General features: G+C 43.3%; 1 protein-coding gene across 16 annotated transcripts in view; it reads right to left on the reverse strand.

Annotated features, from left to right (window-relative positions):
• Positions 1 to 615: 615 nt before the first annotated feature.
• The window catches only part of TPM3 (tropomyosin 3), a 36,608-nt gene continuing 21,127 nt past the window's right edge, over positions 616 to 16,096 (reverse strand). For 5 of the 16 annotated variants that reach the window (XM_063626552.1, XM_063626551.1, XM_063626556.1 and 2 more), the window contains 3 exons: positions 15,524 to 15,586; positions 15,275 to 15,344; positions 616 to 1,975 (listed from right to left, as the gene is read on the reverse strand). In XM_063626552.1, the coding sequence (XP_063482622.1) occupies positions 1,893 to 1,975; positions 15,275 to 15,344; positions 15,524 to 15,586 (216 nt within the window). In that variant the 3' untranslated portion in view covers positions 616 to 1,892. Of the gene's footprint in view, positions 3,314 to 11,506; positions 11,601 to 12,633; positions 12,827 to 14,188; positions 14,268 to 15,274; positions 15,345 to 15,523; positions 15,587 to 16,096 lie in introns of those variants that run through there. The other 11 variants (XM_063626550.1, XM_063626554.1, XM_063626555.1 and 8 more) reach the window with 6 other exon arrangements.

The following is a 16,096-nucleotide window of genomic DNA, read 5'->3' on the forward strand; positions in this document are numbered from 1 at the left end:
ATAGTTTATAAGGATTAATATGGTTGTGAAGGAAAATGTAAATAGTTCAGCCTGAGATGTCAGTGTTAATCTATAAAAGGCCCAGCACATTAAGTGTTCTTTCTAGTCTTCATGTTTACTCTGATAATACTTATCTCCATTTTACAGATGATAAAACTAAACATTTGCTCTATATTAAAAACCTGTTGCTCTGGCTGGGCGCGGTGGCTCATGCCTGTAATCCCAGCATTTTGGGAGGCTGAAGCAGGTGGATCACCTGAAGGTCAGGAGTTCGAGACCAGCCTGGCCAACATGGTGACACCCTGTCTCTACTTAAAACATAAAAAATTACCCGGGCGTGGTGGCAGGTGCCTGTAATCCCAGCTACTCGGGAGGCTGAGGCAGGAGAATCTCTGGAACCCAGGAGGCAGAGGTTGCAGTGAGCCGAGATCAAGCCATTACACTCCAGCCCGGGCAACAAGAATGAAACTTCGTCTCAAAAATAATAATAATAATAACAAAGAATAAATCCTGTTGCTACCACCCACAAAGATGCTATTTTTAACCCAAACCTCATAGCTTCTATGGAGAAAGCACATTTAGTTTTAATAAATAAAAGTCAAATAAGTCTGAGGGTTGGAGGGACTGGTTCTTTATTTCAAAAAGACACTTGTCAATATTCAGTATCAAAACAGTTGCACTATTGATTTCTCTTTCTCCCAATCGGCCCCAAAGAGACCACATAAAAGGAGAGTACATTTTAAGCCAATAAGCTGCAGGATGTACACCTAACAGACCTCTTAGAAACCTTACCAGAAAGTGGGGACTGGGTAGGGAAAGAAACTTTAAAAGATCAACAAACCGCCAGCCCACGGACTGCAGAGGCTGTCACAGCCAGATGGGGTGGCCAGGGTGCCACAAACCCAAAGAAGCATAGTTTCAAAATAATATAAAATTTAAAAAGTTTTGTACATAAGCTATTCAAGATTTCTCCAGCACTGACTGATACAAAGCACAATGAGATGGCACTTCTAGAGACAGCAGCTTCAAACCCAGAAAAGGGTAATGAGATGAGTTTCACATGGCTAAATCAGTGGCAAAAACACAATCATCTTTCTTTCTTTCAAGGAGGCAGGAAAGCAATTAAGTGGTCACCTCAACATAAGGGAGACATGATCCATTCTGTAAGCAGTTGGGAGGGGGTAGAGATGGGACAAAATTTTGGTCTCAGAGGTCTTACTATCTTAATTTGGTCACTTCTAATGAAAAAATAAAAAATAGAAATAACATTATCCAAAGATATCTTAAAGCTGAAAACTTGAACAGCACATTTTTTGTTTTTGTTGTTGTTTGGCTAACTCCTCCTGGAATCACCTTTCTGGTTTAGCTAGTACTTTGAACAGAGCAATGAGGTTTCCCATAGTGGAGTCTCCCTGGGCTCTGTTTGGCTCTCAGTAAGGCAGGCCTATCTATACCTTTTCCTCTCCTCTATAAAGAGGGGAATATGCATTAAGGTGAAAAGTCACCTTCCAAAAGCGAGAAAGGGATTCGATTGCTGCTTCAGGGCTGTAGAATTATTTGGAATGTTTTACAAATGGTTGCTACAAAACAACAAAAAAGGTAATTACAAAATGTGTACATCACAACATGCTTTTTAAAGACATTATGCATTGTGCTCACATTCCCTTAAATGTTGTTTCCAAAGGTGCTCAGCCTCTAGCCCAGCTGGATTCTCCGGGAAGAGGCAGAGACAGTTTGGCGAAAAAGACACAGGGAAGGAGGGGGTGGCGAAAGGAGAAAGCAGCCTTCCAGTTAAAGATCAGCCCTCAGTTAAAGGTCAGCTTCCGGCAGGCTGGCCTCAGGCGGAGTCTGGGTCAGAGGAAGGAGCAGCAGCAGGGTGGGACTGGGGCGTTCTACATCTCATTCAGGTCAAGCAGGGTCTGGTCCAGCATCCTTTGTGTACAGAGGTGCTCCTCTTTGGTGCATTTCAGTTTATCTAATGGGGGTAAAGGAGAGAAGTTACAAAAACTAGAAGTAAATGTCAAGGTCTACCCGCTCTTTGAGACTTGCTCCTGTTGCAGAGAAGCGGCAGACTAATAAAGCAGCTGCTTTCTCAGCCACAGAAGTGAGCTATTACATCACCCGGTTTTGTAGGGCCTTTGGCTTGCCTACTGAAGTTGTGGGTGTTGCTGTACTTCCTGGGTGAGGGAGTTAGGGCCCTTATCAGCCATTTCCTCTCCCTCCCACATCCAACCAACACTTTCAGCTTTTAGTCAATGAAAGAGCAAGCCTTAAGCATCAGCCATCCACTTTTCTAGGTTTTGCCCACACAACAATACCCTCTTGAAATGGCTCACTGGAGTTTGAACATTGCAAACAATAGAAACATCAGAATCTCAGATTATAAAAGAGCACAGGAAGATCCTCATGCACTACATGTTTTTTCGAAAAAGTAGAGGCCAAAGTAATAACCGATGGGATAAATAAACGGGCGCTCACAGTTAAGTCAAATAATCTCTAAAGAAAACAAAGCCAAGAATACTACTGAAACAAGTGGTTGTAAGCAAACCTTGAGATTGCTGCAGAGCTATTGAACAGAACTAGCTTGTGACAGTTACTTGAAATTAAACATAAAACCAGAAAAAGGAAGCAAAAGGGAAAATGTCAGAAAGAAAATCAGCAGCTGAACATTAAGGAGAATCTAATCTGTCTAGCAAGCAAACCACTCTGACTGCTCTAAAGAGGTGACGAAAATACTGAAATCTTCAACTCAGAGAAGGTGATGGCAACACAGACCCATATTCATATCCCACAACTTTTCTTTCACTTCCCTTTTTTCCACCCAGTCAGAAGGACCCATCCCTGGGCCTGCAGATGAAGCAGTTACAACAACTTGTCAAGTCAGTCCTTTTATTGTTAAAAACATCCATGCAAGGGAACATATCCTATAGTCAGTGCACAAGTGAAAGAGCAGCAAATAAGGGTGGAAAACAAAATTCTCGCAAGTTTTCTCACTATAATCTCTCAGGCCCCTTCCCTTCTTCACCCATAATCTCTTCTAAAGGGACAGAAACTTCACAATGGTCAACTTCACAATGCTGTTAGGAAATCAACATTCTAACTGCCCCAATTAAAATGCAATTTGCTCAGGGCAAAATAATAACTTTTAAAAAGACAATCAGCTTTTTGTTGGGGTCCAGGTCAGTGGTGTGAGCAGTAAGCTCAGTTTAATGGGCATCATTGAGCCCTGCCCATCAGTCACACAGATCATGCAGCGTTAGCTTCAGCTCATTAGAAAGCAGGCGGTTTCGCTCAAGTTGGCTGTAGAGACGCTCTGCAGCAGCAACGGAGAGGAGGGGAACACAAGAGAAGGAGAGGAAAAAGAGGAGGAGAAAGAGAAAAAGGGAAAGTTAGTAGAGTACCAGAAGTAAATTATGAGTCTTTCAACTAGCTGGTATATATAACATGCATCTGTAAGGCAGGGTGGATGCAAGGAGGATTCAGATAGAGGGTAATAAGAGTCAGTCAGTTGGTGGAAAGACCAACAGAGGAAATTCGGACTGACGAGTTGGCAGGACATTTTGAGGGAGAAAAAATACTTCTTTCACAGTATTTATTCCCTGGGTTGAGAAACTGAAACAAGGGAAATGGCAAAGGAAGGAATATAGTTGGCTTCGAAGAAATGTGTTCACAATAATCAGGGTTTGAAAGGAACGAAAGTGAACAGCTGAACATTTTTCTGTGAATGCATTCAAAACAGCATTATAAACAGTAGACTGGGATAAATATCCCCACACTCATTCACTCCTATACTTTTTTTTTTTTTTTTTTTTGAGACGGAGTCTCGCTCCGCCACCCAGGTTGGAGTGCAGTGGCGCGATCTCGGCTCACTGCAAGCTCCGCCTCCCGGGTTCACGCCATTCTCCTGCCTCAGCCTCTCCGAGTAGCTGGGACTACAAGCGCCCGCCACCACGCCCGGCTAATTTTTTGTATTTTTAGTAGAGACGGGGTTTCACTGTGGTCTCGATCTACTGAACTCGTGATCCGCCCGCCTCGGCCTCCCAAAGTGCTGGGATTACAAGCGTGAGCCACCGCGCCCGGCCATTCACTCCTATACTTTCTAATGCTTCTTGTTACAGATATTGTGTGATAGACCCATTTCAGTGGCCTAGCCAATAAATATTCAATTTCTTCTTCTTCTTTAAAAGAACCCCAAACCTGTTAGAGTCAACAAATAGTGTGCCTAGTCCCAGGGAAGGCAAATTACTGGTATACGCTAATCAAGACTATCCTGTTGTTTTTCAGCCTCCCTTGCAGCTGGGGGTGATCATATGATCCAGTTTTAACCAATGAGACGTAGAAAGATAGTCTGCTGGGGGCTTCTGGGAAAACTTTAGCTTTCCCTCTTGCCTTCAACATGGATGTGATGACTAGAGTTGCATATTTCAATCTTAAGAGAAAAGACCAAGAGAATCACGGAAAGCCCAGCTACAACAGGCCACAGTTGCTCGTGGCTAGATATATGTGATTAAAAAACAAATCCCATATTTATTTAAGCTACTAGTAAGTTATTTCCTTTTTTTTAACAAAGTCAGGCTAAAGGACAATTTAGCAAGCATTCCTGATACAAGCAGCTAAGTGCTCAAATCTAATAGGTTTATCTGGATTTTCTATTTGAAGCACACTTTAAAGAGATAGTGGGATATGGAAGATTCAAATCCATCTGACTAGCACAGGGATAATATAAGTTTGGGGACAGGAAAACCAAACTCTTCCTGGTATACTCCTAGTATCAACCTCTGAAATTCACAAATAAGTTTCTCCCTATATTTCACAGCCCGTTTCAAAATGGTCTCAGGATCTCAATATGAAAAAGATATTTTTCTGTCCTAAAATCATCTGCATATGTGAGCATTGCTCAGGCACCCTACCTTCTGGGCTGAGGCTCTCACCAGATTGACTGGGAAATTAGAGACCAGTATGGTCCCAGTAATACTTGCCACTTTATGTACACTATCAAAACAGAAAGCATATATGTATAAAAAGCCTGGGAGGGAATGACTAAAAATAATAGCTGTGTTAAACAGCAGAATCAGGGTGACCCTTTAACTTGCACTTCCCATTAAACCAATGGTTCTCAATAGGGGTGGTATTGTGCACTCTTCTCTCTGAGGGGAGATTTTGAATATGTATGGGAGGTTTTGATATCACAATGACTAGAAGGCCCATACAGGTATCTGTTGGGCAGGGGACAGCAATACACAGGATTGTTCTGTACATCAACAGAACTGTCCTACTCTAAATGACAAACGTTCACCATTGACAAACACTATACAGGCTGAGAACCCAAATCTGAAAGTCCAAAATCCAAAATGCTCCAAAATCTGAAACTTTTTGAATGCCAACATGATGCTCAAAGAAAATGCTCATTGGAGGATTTTGGATTTTACATACACATACGGGTGTGTGTGTGTGTGTGTGTGGATTTTACATACACATACGGGTGTGTATGTGTGTGTGTGTGTGTGTTAGAGACAGGGTCTATGTTGTCCAGGCTAGAGTGTGGTGACTATTCATAGGCCTAATCATAGTGCACAACAGCCCTGAACTCCTAGGGCTCAAGCAAACCTCTTGCTTCAGCCTCCTGAGTAGCAGGAACTATAGGTGTGCATCACCATGCCTGGTATAAATTTCTGATTTTCGAATTTGGGATGCTCAACTGGTAAGTATAATGCAAATATTAAAAAAAAAAAAAAAAAAAAAAAAAGCAGCAAAAATCTGAAACACTTCTGGTCCTAAGCATTTTGAATAAGGAATACTCAAAACTGTACTAACAGTATATAAGCTTCATGAGGCCTGGGATTGGACCTGTCTTATTCACTGGGGCATCCTTGTCAAAATAACAGGTGTTGAAATTTGTGAACTAATCTCTCAAACTTCCTGTGATGTTACATTACATACAAATCTCGTGAACAGCCTGAACTTAGATAATACCTATAACCAAGTTAGTTTGTGTGATTCTCACTTGGGAAAGAAGGGATGTTATCAGGATCCTTTTTTTTTTTTTTGAGTTTCACTCTTGTTGCCCAGGTTGGAGTGCAATGGTACGATTTTGGCTCACTGCAACCTCCGCCTCCCAGGTTCAAGCGATTCTCCTGCCTCAGCCTCCTGAGTAGCTGGGATTACAGGCACCCACCACCACGCCCAGGTAATTTTTGCATATTTTTTTTAGTAGAGATGGGGTTTCACCATGTTGGCCAGGCTGGTCTTGAACTCCTGACCTCAGGTGATCTGCCCGCCTCCCAAAGTGCTGGGATTACAGGCATGAGCCACAGCACCCAGCCGTGTTATCAGGATCTTTATCCCTCAAAGCAGCCTGGTCAATGAGAGTTCTGTTCCATTTAGGGAAGAAATAAAGAGACAGAGAAAGAGTGGGAGCATTTTATTGCCTGAATAAATCACAGAACAGAGTTCCCTAGGAATTGCATGAGGTCAGAAAGACAAATGCAGCTGTTCTCTCACTTTGAACTTAGCTTCTAACTCTGCTATCTTTAGTTATTAAAAATTAAGACCAGTACTAGCTCCTTAAAGTTCTTGGTTCCCTGATAATAGCTAAAACAAAACAAACGAAAAGGCAAGGCAGAGAACCTATTTGGTCCAGTGTTCTTTTCAGCTATACCTAATTAAGAAACAACCCCATGGCCAGATGCAGTGGCTCAAGTCTGTAACCCCAGCACTTTGGAAGGCCGAAGTGGGCAGATCATGAGGTCAGGGGTTTGAGATCAGCCTGACTAACATGTTGAAACCTAGTCTCTACTAAAACCACAAAAATTAGCCGGGCTTGGTGGCACGTGTCTGTAATCCCAGCTATTCAGGAGGCTGAGGCAGGAGGATCACTTAAACCCCAGAGGCGGAGCTTGCAGTGAGCCAAGATCACACCACTGCATTCCAGCCTGGGCAACAGAGCAAGACTCCGTCTCAAAAATAAATAAATAAATAAAAAATAAAAAACACAAACCAACCCCATGGAGTTGGATAGTATTCAACCAATACCATGTGAAAGGAAGAGATTTGGTTGGGGCTAAGATAAAGCTGCCAAACAGAATAGGTCAGTTGCACCTATCAGATAACATGGGGTTACCACATCTTATTCCTCATCTCAATGATGGTAACAAGGAAGGGCAAAATGGGCCTGTGGTTCTTAGAAATTGAGAGGAGGGGGTAACATTAAGGGGACAAATGTTTTACTCTGATGCTTGACTTCACCCCAATACTAGTCCAGGCTCAAGTAACACAGGATGGCTTCTGCAAAAATATTAAGCCTTAAACAAAGGAATGAATTTAGCATTAGCACTAATTACATAGTACTTCATTGTTCACTTTGCTACCCCAGTTTGCTGGTCTCTATCCTTGCTCAACTAGTCATACCACAGGGAAAACAGGAGATACAACAGATCAGAGATACAACACCTTACTTTTCTCCCAATCTCTCTCTTATTTCCTTCTTTTTCTCCTGCCTCAGCCTCTCTAGTAGTTGGGACTACAGGCATGCGCCACCACGCCCAGCTAATTTTTGTATTTTTAGTAGAGACGGGTTTTCACCACGTTGGCCAGGATGGTCTTGATCTCTTGACATTGTGATCCACCTGTCTTGGCTTTCCAAAGTGTTGGGATTACAGGCATGAGCCACCATGCCCGGTCTACTTCCTTCCTTTCTAAGAAGGCTTTCTTCATGTCAAAGCCAACTTCTGCCCAGAATCTAAATATTTAGAAATGCATTGTCCAATATAATAGCCACTAGCCACATGTAGCTAAATTTAAATGAGCTACGATGAAATACAATTAAATTTTAGCCCCTCAGCCACACTAGCCACATTTTGAGTGCTTGACTGCCACATGTGGCTAATGTACTAGACATCATTACCAAAAGTTCTGTTGGAAAGCACTGCTCTAAAGTAAACTATATTGCCTATATAATCTTCCTACCAATACACTCTTTTGCCCCGAAAATGACTCCTCCTCTTGACTTCTTAACACTCAAAATGTACCCTCAAATTACTAAAGTATCAATGCATGTCCCATTTTCAGTTATCTTCCTTCTTAGCCTCTCTGTTGAAAAACCACTAGAAGGCCAGGCGCGGTGGCTCACGCTTGTAATCCCAGCACTTTGGGAGGCTGAGGCGGGCGGATCACGAGGTCAGGAGATCGAGACCATGATGAAACCCCGTCTCTACTAAAAATACAAAAAATTAGCCGGGCATGGTGGCGGGCGCCTGTAGTCCCAGCTACTTGGAGAGGCTGAGGCAGAATGGCGTGAACCTGGGAGGCGGAGCTTGCAGTGAGCCGAGATTGCACCACTGCACTCCAGCCCGGGCGACAGAGCAAGACTCTGTCTCAAAAAAAAAAAAAAAAAAGAAAAACCACTAGAAAGCATCCAACCCGGAGCTTTTTAAAGAACTACTCAACCGTCTTCTTTCTCTCCAATCAGTTCCATTTGGCTCCTCCTCGTACATAACGTTTTCCTCAGTTTATTTATTTATTTATTTAGAGACAGAGTCTTGCTCTGTCACCCAGGCTGGAGTGCAGTGGCACGATCTCGGCTCACTACAAGCTCCGCCTCCTGGGTTCACGCCATTCTCCTGCCTCAGCCTCCCGAGTAGCTGGGACTACAGGTGCCTGCCACCACGCCCAGCTAATTTTTTGTATTTTTAGTAGAGACGGGTTTCACCGTGTTAGTGAGGATGGTCTCGATCTCCTGACCTCGTGATCCGCCCACCTCGGCCTCCCAAAGTGCTGGGATTACAGGAATGAGCCACCGCGCCCGGCTTCTTTTTTTTATATTTGCAATTGTCCTTTATGGTTCTAATTTACCTCCATGGCATAAACTACCTGTACCCCATATGGATTCCCAACTCTCTTATGTCAACCTCTCTGCCTCAAGCCCTAGAATTTTGTTTTCACCCAGATACCTGCCAGATTGTCAGCTGTACCTTCTTTCCCTTCCCCCAGCTCCCCCAAACCAGGACAACATGATCTCCCTACATCTTTAACCCCACCATTTTCCTACTCTTTTTTGGGGGGGTCTCATTCTGTCACCCAGGATGGAGTGTAGCAGTGTGATCACAGCTTGCTGCAGCCTCAGACTCCTGGGCTCAGAGGATCCTCTGGCTTCGGCCCTACAAGTAGACAGGACTGCAGGCGCGCACCACCATGTTTGGCTAAGTTTTTATAATATTTTGTAGAGACAGGGTCTCACTTTGTTGCCAGGCTGGTCTCGAACTAGTGGATTCAAGAAATCTTCTCACCTCAGCCTCCCAAAGTGCTGGGATTACAGGCATGAGCCACTGCACCCAGCTCATTTTCCTACTCTAAAAACCAGTCAACCTTGTCTTTCGTCCTCACATCAAGTGGCCAGGCCTTTCACAATACCTGTCTTTATTTAGCGCCATCTCTCCTGCCACTACTCTAGCTCAGACCCTGATTATTCTCTCCTAGAAAACTAAATTAACCTAACCCAATTTTTTCCAAAGTGTGGTGTATTCACTGCTACAGTTACTTTAATGTGATTAGGAAAAAACACTAACATATCAAACCTTTAATTTCAAAATAGAATTGTGTCAAGTAAGAATAAAATAAATCTGGAAATGAGTAGATCTGAAGAAAACAATGTAGGCAGCAGTGAATATGGAAAAAGCCATCAAAAATGGTAATGTAAATGGCTGAAATGTGAGAAACACCATGTTAGTGAATCACTTTGCTAATCTGCAAATTAGTTACCAAATTAACTCTTCTTATATGCTATTCGGATCACAACATATCCTGTTCAAAATCTCCAGTGGCATCCCCATTACCTCCCAAGTAAAATTAGAACTCCTCAGCCTCATTTTAAGACACAACCTGTTCCCTACTGTGTCTAAATCTACCTTTATAGCTATTGTGGCCTTCTGATCTCTATCAACGCCTTTATTATTTTGTTTCTCTTTAAATGGAATGCTCAGGCCAGGTCCAATGGCTCACGCTTGTAATCCCAACACTTTGGGAGGCTGAGGCGGGTGGATCACTTGAGGTCAGGAGTTTGCGACCAGCCTGGCCAACATGCTGAAACCCCGTCCGTACTAAAAATACAAAAATCAGCTGGGCATGGTGGTGGATATCTGTAATCACAGCTCCTCGGGAAGCTGAGATAGGAGAATCGCTTAAACTCAGGAGACGGAGGTTGCAGTGAGCCATGATCTCACCACTGCACTCCATCCAGCCTGGGTGATAGAGCGAGACTCCATATCAAAAAGAGAAAAATAAATAAATAAATGGAATGCTCAATATTCACTATCCCACAACCCAACTCTGCTTGTCAAAAATCCACTTTTGGAACCCAATAAAAATGAATATGCAAGTTTAACATGTTGGCTGGGCACAGTGGCTCACGCCTGTAATCCCATCACTTTGGGAGGCTGAGGTGGGTGGATTACTTGAGGTCAGGAGTTCCAGACCAGCCTGGCCAACATGGCGAAACCTCACCTGTACTAATAATACAAAAATTAGCTGGGTGTGGTGGCAGGCGCCTGTAATCTCAGCTACTTGGGAGGCTGAGGTGGGAGAACTGCTTGAACCCAGGAGTCAGAGGTTGCAGTGAGCTGAGATCATGCCACTGAACTCCAGCATAGGTGACAAGAGTCAAACTCCATCTCAAAAAAAAAAAAAAAAAAAGAAAAAAGAAAAAAGTTTTAACATGTTTATGAAGTACCTATTACATGCCTTCTTCCATGAGTTTTTCCAATTCATCCCTACTAGGATCAATCTCTTCCCCTCTACTCAATTCCCGTAACACTATTATTTGTGGCATTCATCACACAGTATCTGGAGCTTTATGTATGTTTTCTCTCCTAGTAGATTCTAAGCAACTTGAGAGTAAGAATGGTGCCTCCATCTTTATTTCCGTCTCCATCTTAATATCCTATACCTAAAAGATACCAGGAAGTGTCAGCTGAATAAATGAATCTGAACCTTAATCTCAAAGGCTATGCGGCAGTAAGAAATGGAATGGACAAAAAGAAACCTGAATTTGATATGACTTAAAGTTTTAGATTAAGGAAAACTTCCCTACCTGACTATATCTGTTTAAAAGAAGAGCAAAAGTGTTTTTAATAGATGGAATCTTGCTGTGTTGCCCAGGCTGGAGTACTACAGTGGCTATTTACAGGTGCAATCCCACTACTGATCAGCACAGGAATTTTGACCTGCTCCATTTCTGACCTGGGCCAGTTCACCCCTTCTCAGGCAACCTTGTTGTTCTCCACTCCCAGGAGGTCACCATACTGATGCCAAATTTAGTGACAACATCTGACCTGCATAGCACACTACAGTGCAGAACCCCTGGGCTCAAGCAATCCTCCTGCCTCAGCCTCCCAAGGAGCTACAGGCACTACAGGCAAGTGCCATTGCACCCAGCTAAAAGAAAAGCAAATTTTAAATACATACCCTGCTGGGAAACTAAAGTACTAAGTGAACAACACTTACGTGCTTGGATTAGTATAATTCACAGCTATACTATGAAGAAATCTCTGCTGTGTAAATTGGAATGCGAATTCCTTTTTTTTTTTCTTTCTTGAGATGGAGTCTCACTCTGTTGCCCAGGCTGGAATGCAGTGGTGCGATCTCCGCTCACTGCAACCTCCGCCTCCCAGGTGCAAGCGATTCTCCTGCCTCAGCCCCCAGAGTAGCTGGGATTACAGGCACCCACCACCATGCCCAGCTAATTTTTGTATTTTTAGTAGAGACGGGATTTCACCATGTTGGCCGAGCTGGTCTCGAACTCATGACCTCAGGTGATCCACCTGCCCCGGCCTCCCAAAGTGCTGGGATTTACAGGCATGAGCCACCGCGCCTGGCCTGTAATGGGAATTTCTAAAATGTTGATATTTAATTCCAAAAAATTTTCCAAGGAAAATTTTACTAGCAGAAATTTATGTATGTAATAAATCATTAGCCTCATATGCACATTATTTGAAATATTCATGATTGGTCATTTTAGTTTTCCCAATAATAATTTATCAGTTGTCTTATACCCCACTAGTCACACACTAGCAGGCAAATGGTAGCAAGTCTCAAATATGTAAGAAAGGTTTAAAGAAGAAAAAGTAAAAAAACTGTTGAGAATTCTATCCATTGTGTATTTTTCTGTGACTGGGGTTGACATAATTAGTCAATCTTAGCAATAATATATTGGGTTCACTGGGTGTTCTGAGGATGCACAATTTGAACCACGGGTAAAAGGGTACAGAATGTGTATTGAGAGTCACTTCAATGGCTTCTCAATGACACCACACCAAAGGAGGAATACCTGAAGAGAGAATGAAAACACTGCAGGCAGGATGATTTAAGAACCTGGAAATAAGGAATTTAATCTTGTTCCGCTTGAGGAGTATAACTAAAATTACTATCCTGAGTAACCTGTACTAAATCCATCACTCTGGTAGAATCAGATCAGCTGAGTTTAAATGTCAAGAAAAAATAGACACACACAAAAGTGGCTTTGATTATATAAGTCAGAGGAGGGGGAGCCTACAATAGCTCTTCCCCACATCACACCCCCAAGGCTCCTTCTTAGGGACAGCAGCAGCTTTGTCAATGACACAAATGCAGGGTGGCATGAGGTTTCCAGCAGCTTAACATTTTAATTTGGGGTGGGGGTGGAAGAAAATACATAAGTTGCTTTTTGCCCCCCATCCTAATGCCTTGGGGACCAGCCAGGCTGACCCAAATGGAATCCAGAGCGAGAGTGGGGCGTTGGGTTCCCCGAGGAGTAAAGGGGGCAGATCCAGAACAGAGCAGAAACGGTGATAATTATCTGTATGAAAAAGTAAGGATACTCTAGGTGAGAAGGACTAGCATCAATCTAGATAGCAAATTGGGAGAAAGGAAGAGGAAAAAAAGGAAGAGGTGGCAGCAGGAATAATAAAAGAGAGCCAGACACTTCAGCCTGAGAAATGTGGCTTCTTTTCAGGGTTAGTGGGAAAGATACAAAGAGGCAGATTAGCATCAAGGATCAGGGATCCACAGCAAACAGATGAAGCCCCAACAACTCTTTTTGGTGCTGTTTATCACGTGGCTTGCTTCTGGGACTCAGCTCAATGCTTAGGTGAATTTGGTATTTCCCATCTTGGGTAGTAGTTCCCTGAACTTTAATATCAGGGAACCAATTAAACACACCCAGGAGGCCTGAATTTTGTTTTCATGTGTCAGGGCCCAAGTCACTGGCTCCGTGGGCCCTATTTCCTTAGTTGTATGGATTCTACCTCTAGCAGTATCCCTTCTGAGAAGACTAAATTTGAGAAGCAAATAGAAAAATCACAGTGTAATGAAGAAACTATGAATACAAAATATAAAAATTACAAGTCAGTCAGGGTTCTCCTTCTGATCCAAGATTAATTGCCTCCAGAGCTTTTTTTCTTAGACAGTCTTGCTCTTTAACCCAGACTGGAGTGCAGTGGCATTATCTCGGCTCACTGCAACCTCCGACTCCTGGTTTCAAGCGATTCTCCTGCCTTAGCCTCCTGAGTAGCTGGGATTATAGACGTGCGCCCCCAAGCCTGACTAATTTTTTTAAATATTTTTTAGTAGACACAGGGTTTTGCCATGTTGGTCAGGCTGGTCTTGAACTCCTGGCCTCAAGTCATCCGCCCACCTCCGCCTCCCAAAGTGCTGGGATTACAGGTGTGAGCCACTATGCCCGGCCTTTAATTTTTTTTTTTTTTTTTGAGATGGAGTCTCACTCTGTCGCCCAGGCTGGAGTGCAGTGGCGCGATCTTGGCTCACTGTAACCTCTGCCTCCCAGGTTCAAGCGATTCTCCTGGCTCAGCCTCCTGAGTAGCCGGGATTACAGGTGCACTGCTACCATGCCTGACTAATTTCTGTATTTTTAGTAGAGACGAGGTTTCACCATGTTGGCCAGGCTGGTCTCCAACTCCTGACTTCACGTAATCCACCTGCCTCAGCCTCCTGAAGTGCTGGGATTACAGGCGTGAGCCACCGCGCCCGGCCATGCCTCCAAAGCTTTTGCCAAACAAATAACCAGCACCAATGTTTCAAAGATAAGGGTGGAGATTCTAGTTTCCAAAGGATAAAACCAAAGCACACCACTATGCATAGCTTGTACCCCCATCCACCCACAAGCCAAGATCCCAGCCCCACTCTGCTGTCAGATAGTTACATAGAGGTCATGTCATTGAGGGCGTGGTCCAGCTCCTCGCTAATGGCCTTGTACTTCAGTTTCTGGGCATAGAGCTCATCTGGACAGGTACAGGAACCACAGGGAGGAATGAGGGGACAGAGTGAAAGGTTTCAGAAGCAGATGAAGAGAGGGTATCATTAGAAATTAGGAAAGTGTGACTGTGGGTCTAATACCACAGTTAGGAAAATATCTATCTGGCAACCATGACTGGACATTTTCAGATCTACTCTCTCCTATTACCAACTTCCTTTCTTGATACTCCCAATCGACTGCGGCAAGGGCTGAGAACCTGGGCACAGTCAGAACTAGAAATTCCTATTACCAAAAGCACTCAAGAGGATACCACTCCCATCCGGGTACCCAATTCCTAGCAGTGATAACACTTAATTGAACAAAAATAGCAAAGGGAGAGAGTATACATCCATATTCAGACACTTCTCTGCCTACAAAATGTGAACCCTATTAGTGGCCCCTCTGCTCCACAGGCTGCCCCTGCAACTCTGCCAAGAGAGTGTACCAAAGGAGCATACATCAGAGTTCTCAAAGAGTACGTTCCCTTGTCAGGGTGGATGGCAGATACCAACTTGCAGGGACAGAAAGTATTTAGAAAGCTCCTGACACTGGTCAGTGTTCAGATATGGTTATTCCACAACTTCACTTATTGGATAAATACGCCACAACTTGAATGGCGAACTGTGGAAAGTAGCCATGAAATGACATGCATCTTGCCCTTCTGAAATCATGGCTTCCATTTAAACCCACAGACTAAAGTTTTAAGACTAATAGATTGGAGGTAAATGCAGCCATTATCATTCTCCTCAAAGGGAAGGGTACAAATTGCAGACTATTTGGTAAAATCTTCTTAAAGGAAAAGATTAAATTTAAAAAACCAATTCTAGGGTTTGACTCACTTTGCCTAGCTGTGGCATAGGACAGTGCACATGATATTAATACACGCCAAGTCACTACCAATGTCCTTTGGTGCACAGAAAAAGAGATTAATGGCTAATGGGCAAGGTCTTCCTCTATATTTCTCTATTTCAATCCCTACTCCAGGTTCCATACCTTCCAAGTCATCAATTGTCTTTTCCAGCTTGGCTACCGATCTCTCAGCAAACTCAGCACGGGTCTCTGCCTGGGGGAAATATGAAATTAGTCAGAACCAGAGATGAAGACAAAGAAGAACAATCTCTATTTCTTCCACCTTCTACTTCTGGACTTTTCAGAACCCAAACCAGCCAGTCTAAGTCCACATTAATGCCTTATATACCTCTAAATGTTTTGGATCCTGCCCTATAAATCCCCTCAGCTCACCTCCTTGAGTTTATCAGTAAGAATCTTGATTTCTTCCTCATATTTGTCTTCTTTTTGAGAGTACTGTAAGATAAGTAGATTAAAATTTTCAGAGTAGAAATTAGTCACACAGGCAATACCCCCCTCCCTACACTTAACTCTTACATTGAATATCCTCTTGGACTAAATGTGCTCCATGGTCCAAGAGTAAGAGCAAGGCCTGGCTCTGGACAATAGGTCCTTGAAATCCAGAAATCTATGTCTTTAGAGCCATGAGATCCTCAGGTTAAAATTCTCCATGACTTTTTAAGATGGATCTAAGCTTTGATATTATTCAGATCAACCCAAGGAGGTGTTTTTCCTTTCCCCTGCTTAATGAGCAAGAGTAGCAGCACCCCAAGGTCACATGACTGAAACAGACCCACATGATGGCAAAGTGAAGTCATCTGTCTTGATTGCTCATTAGGTCTCAGAGCTGATTCTGTCTGTTGCCCCCATCTGTCTGCTAGAAAGCTTGTTAGGGCCCCTGATTATTGCTTTTCAGCACAGCAGTAGCAGCCTAAGGAGCACATGACTCCAGTAACCTGAGACCAT

This window comes from Symphalangus syndactylus, chromosome 12, assembly GCF_028878055.3.
Source record: "Symphalangus syndactylus isolate Jambi chromosome 12, NHGRI_mSymSyn1-v2.1_pri, whole genome shotgun sequence".
Taxonomy (NCBI): Eukaryota; Metazoa; Chordata; class Mammalia; order Primates; family Hylobatidae; genus Symphalangus; species Symphalangus syndactylus.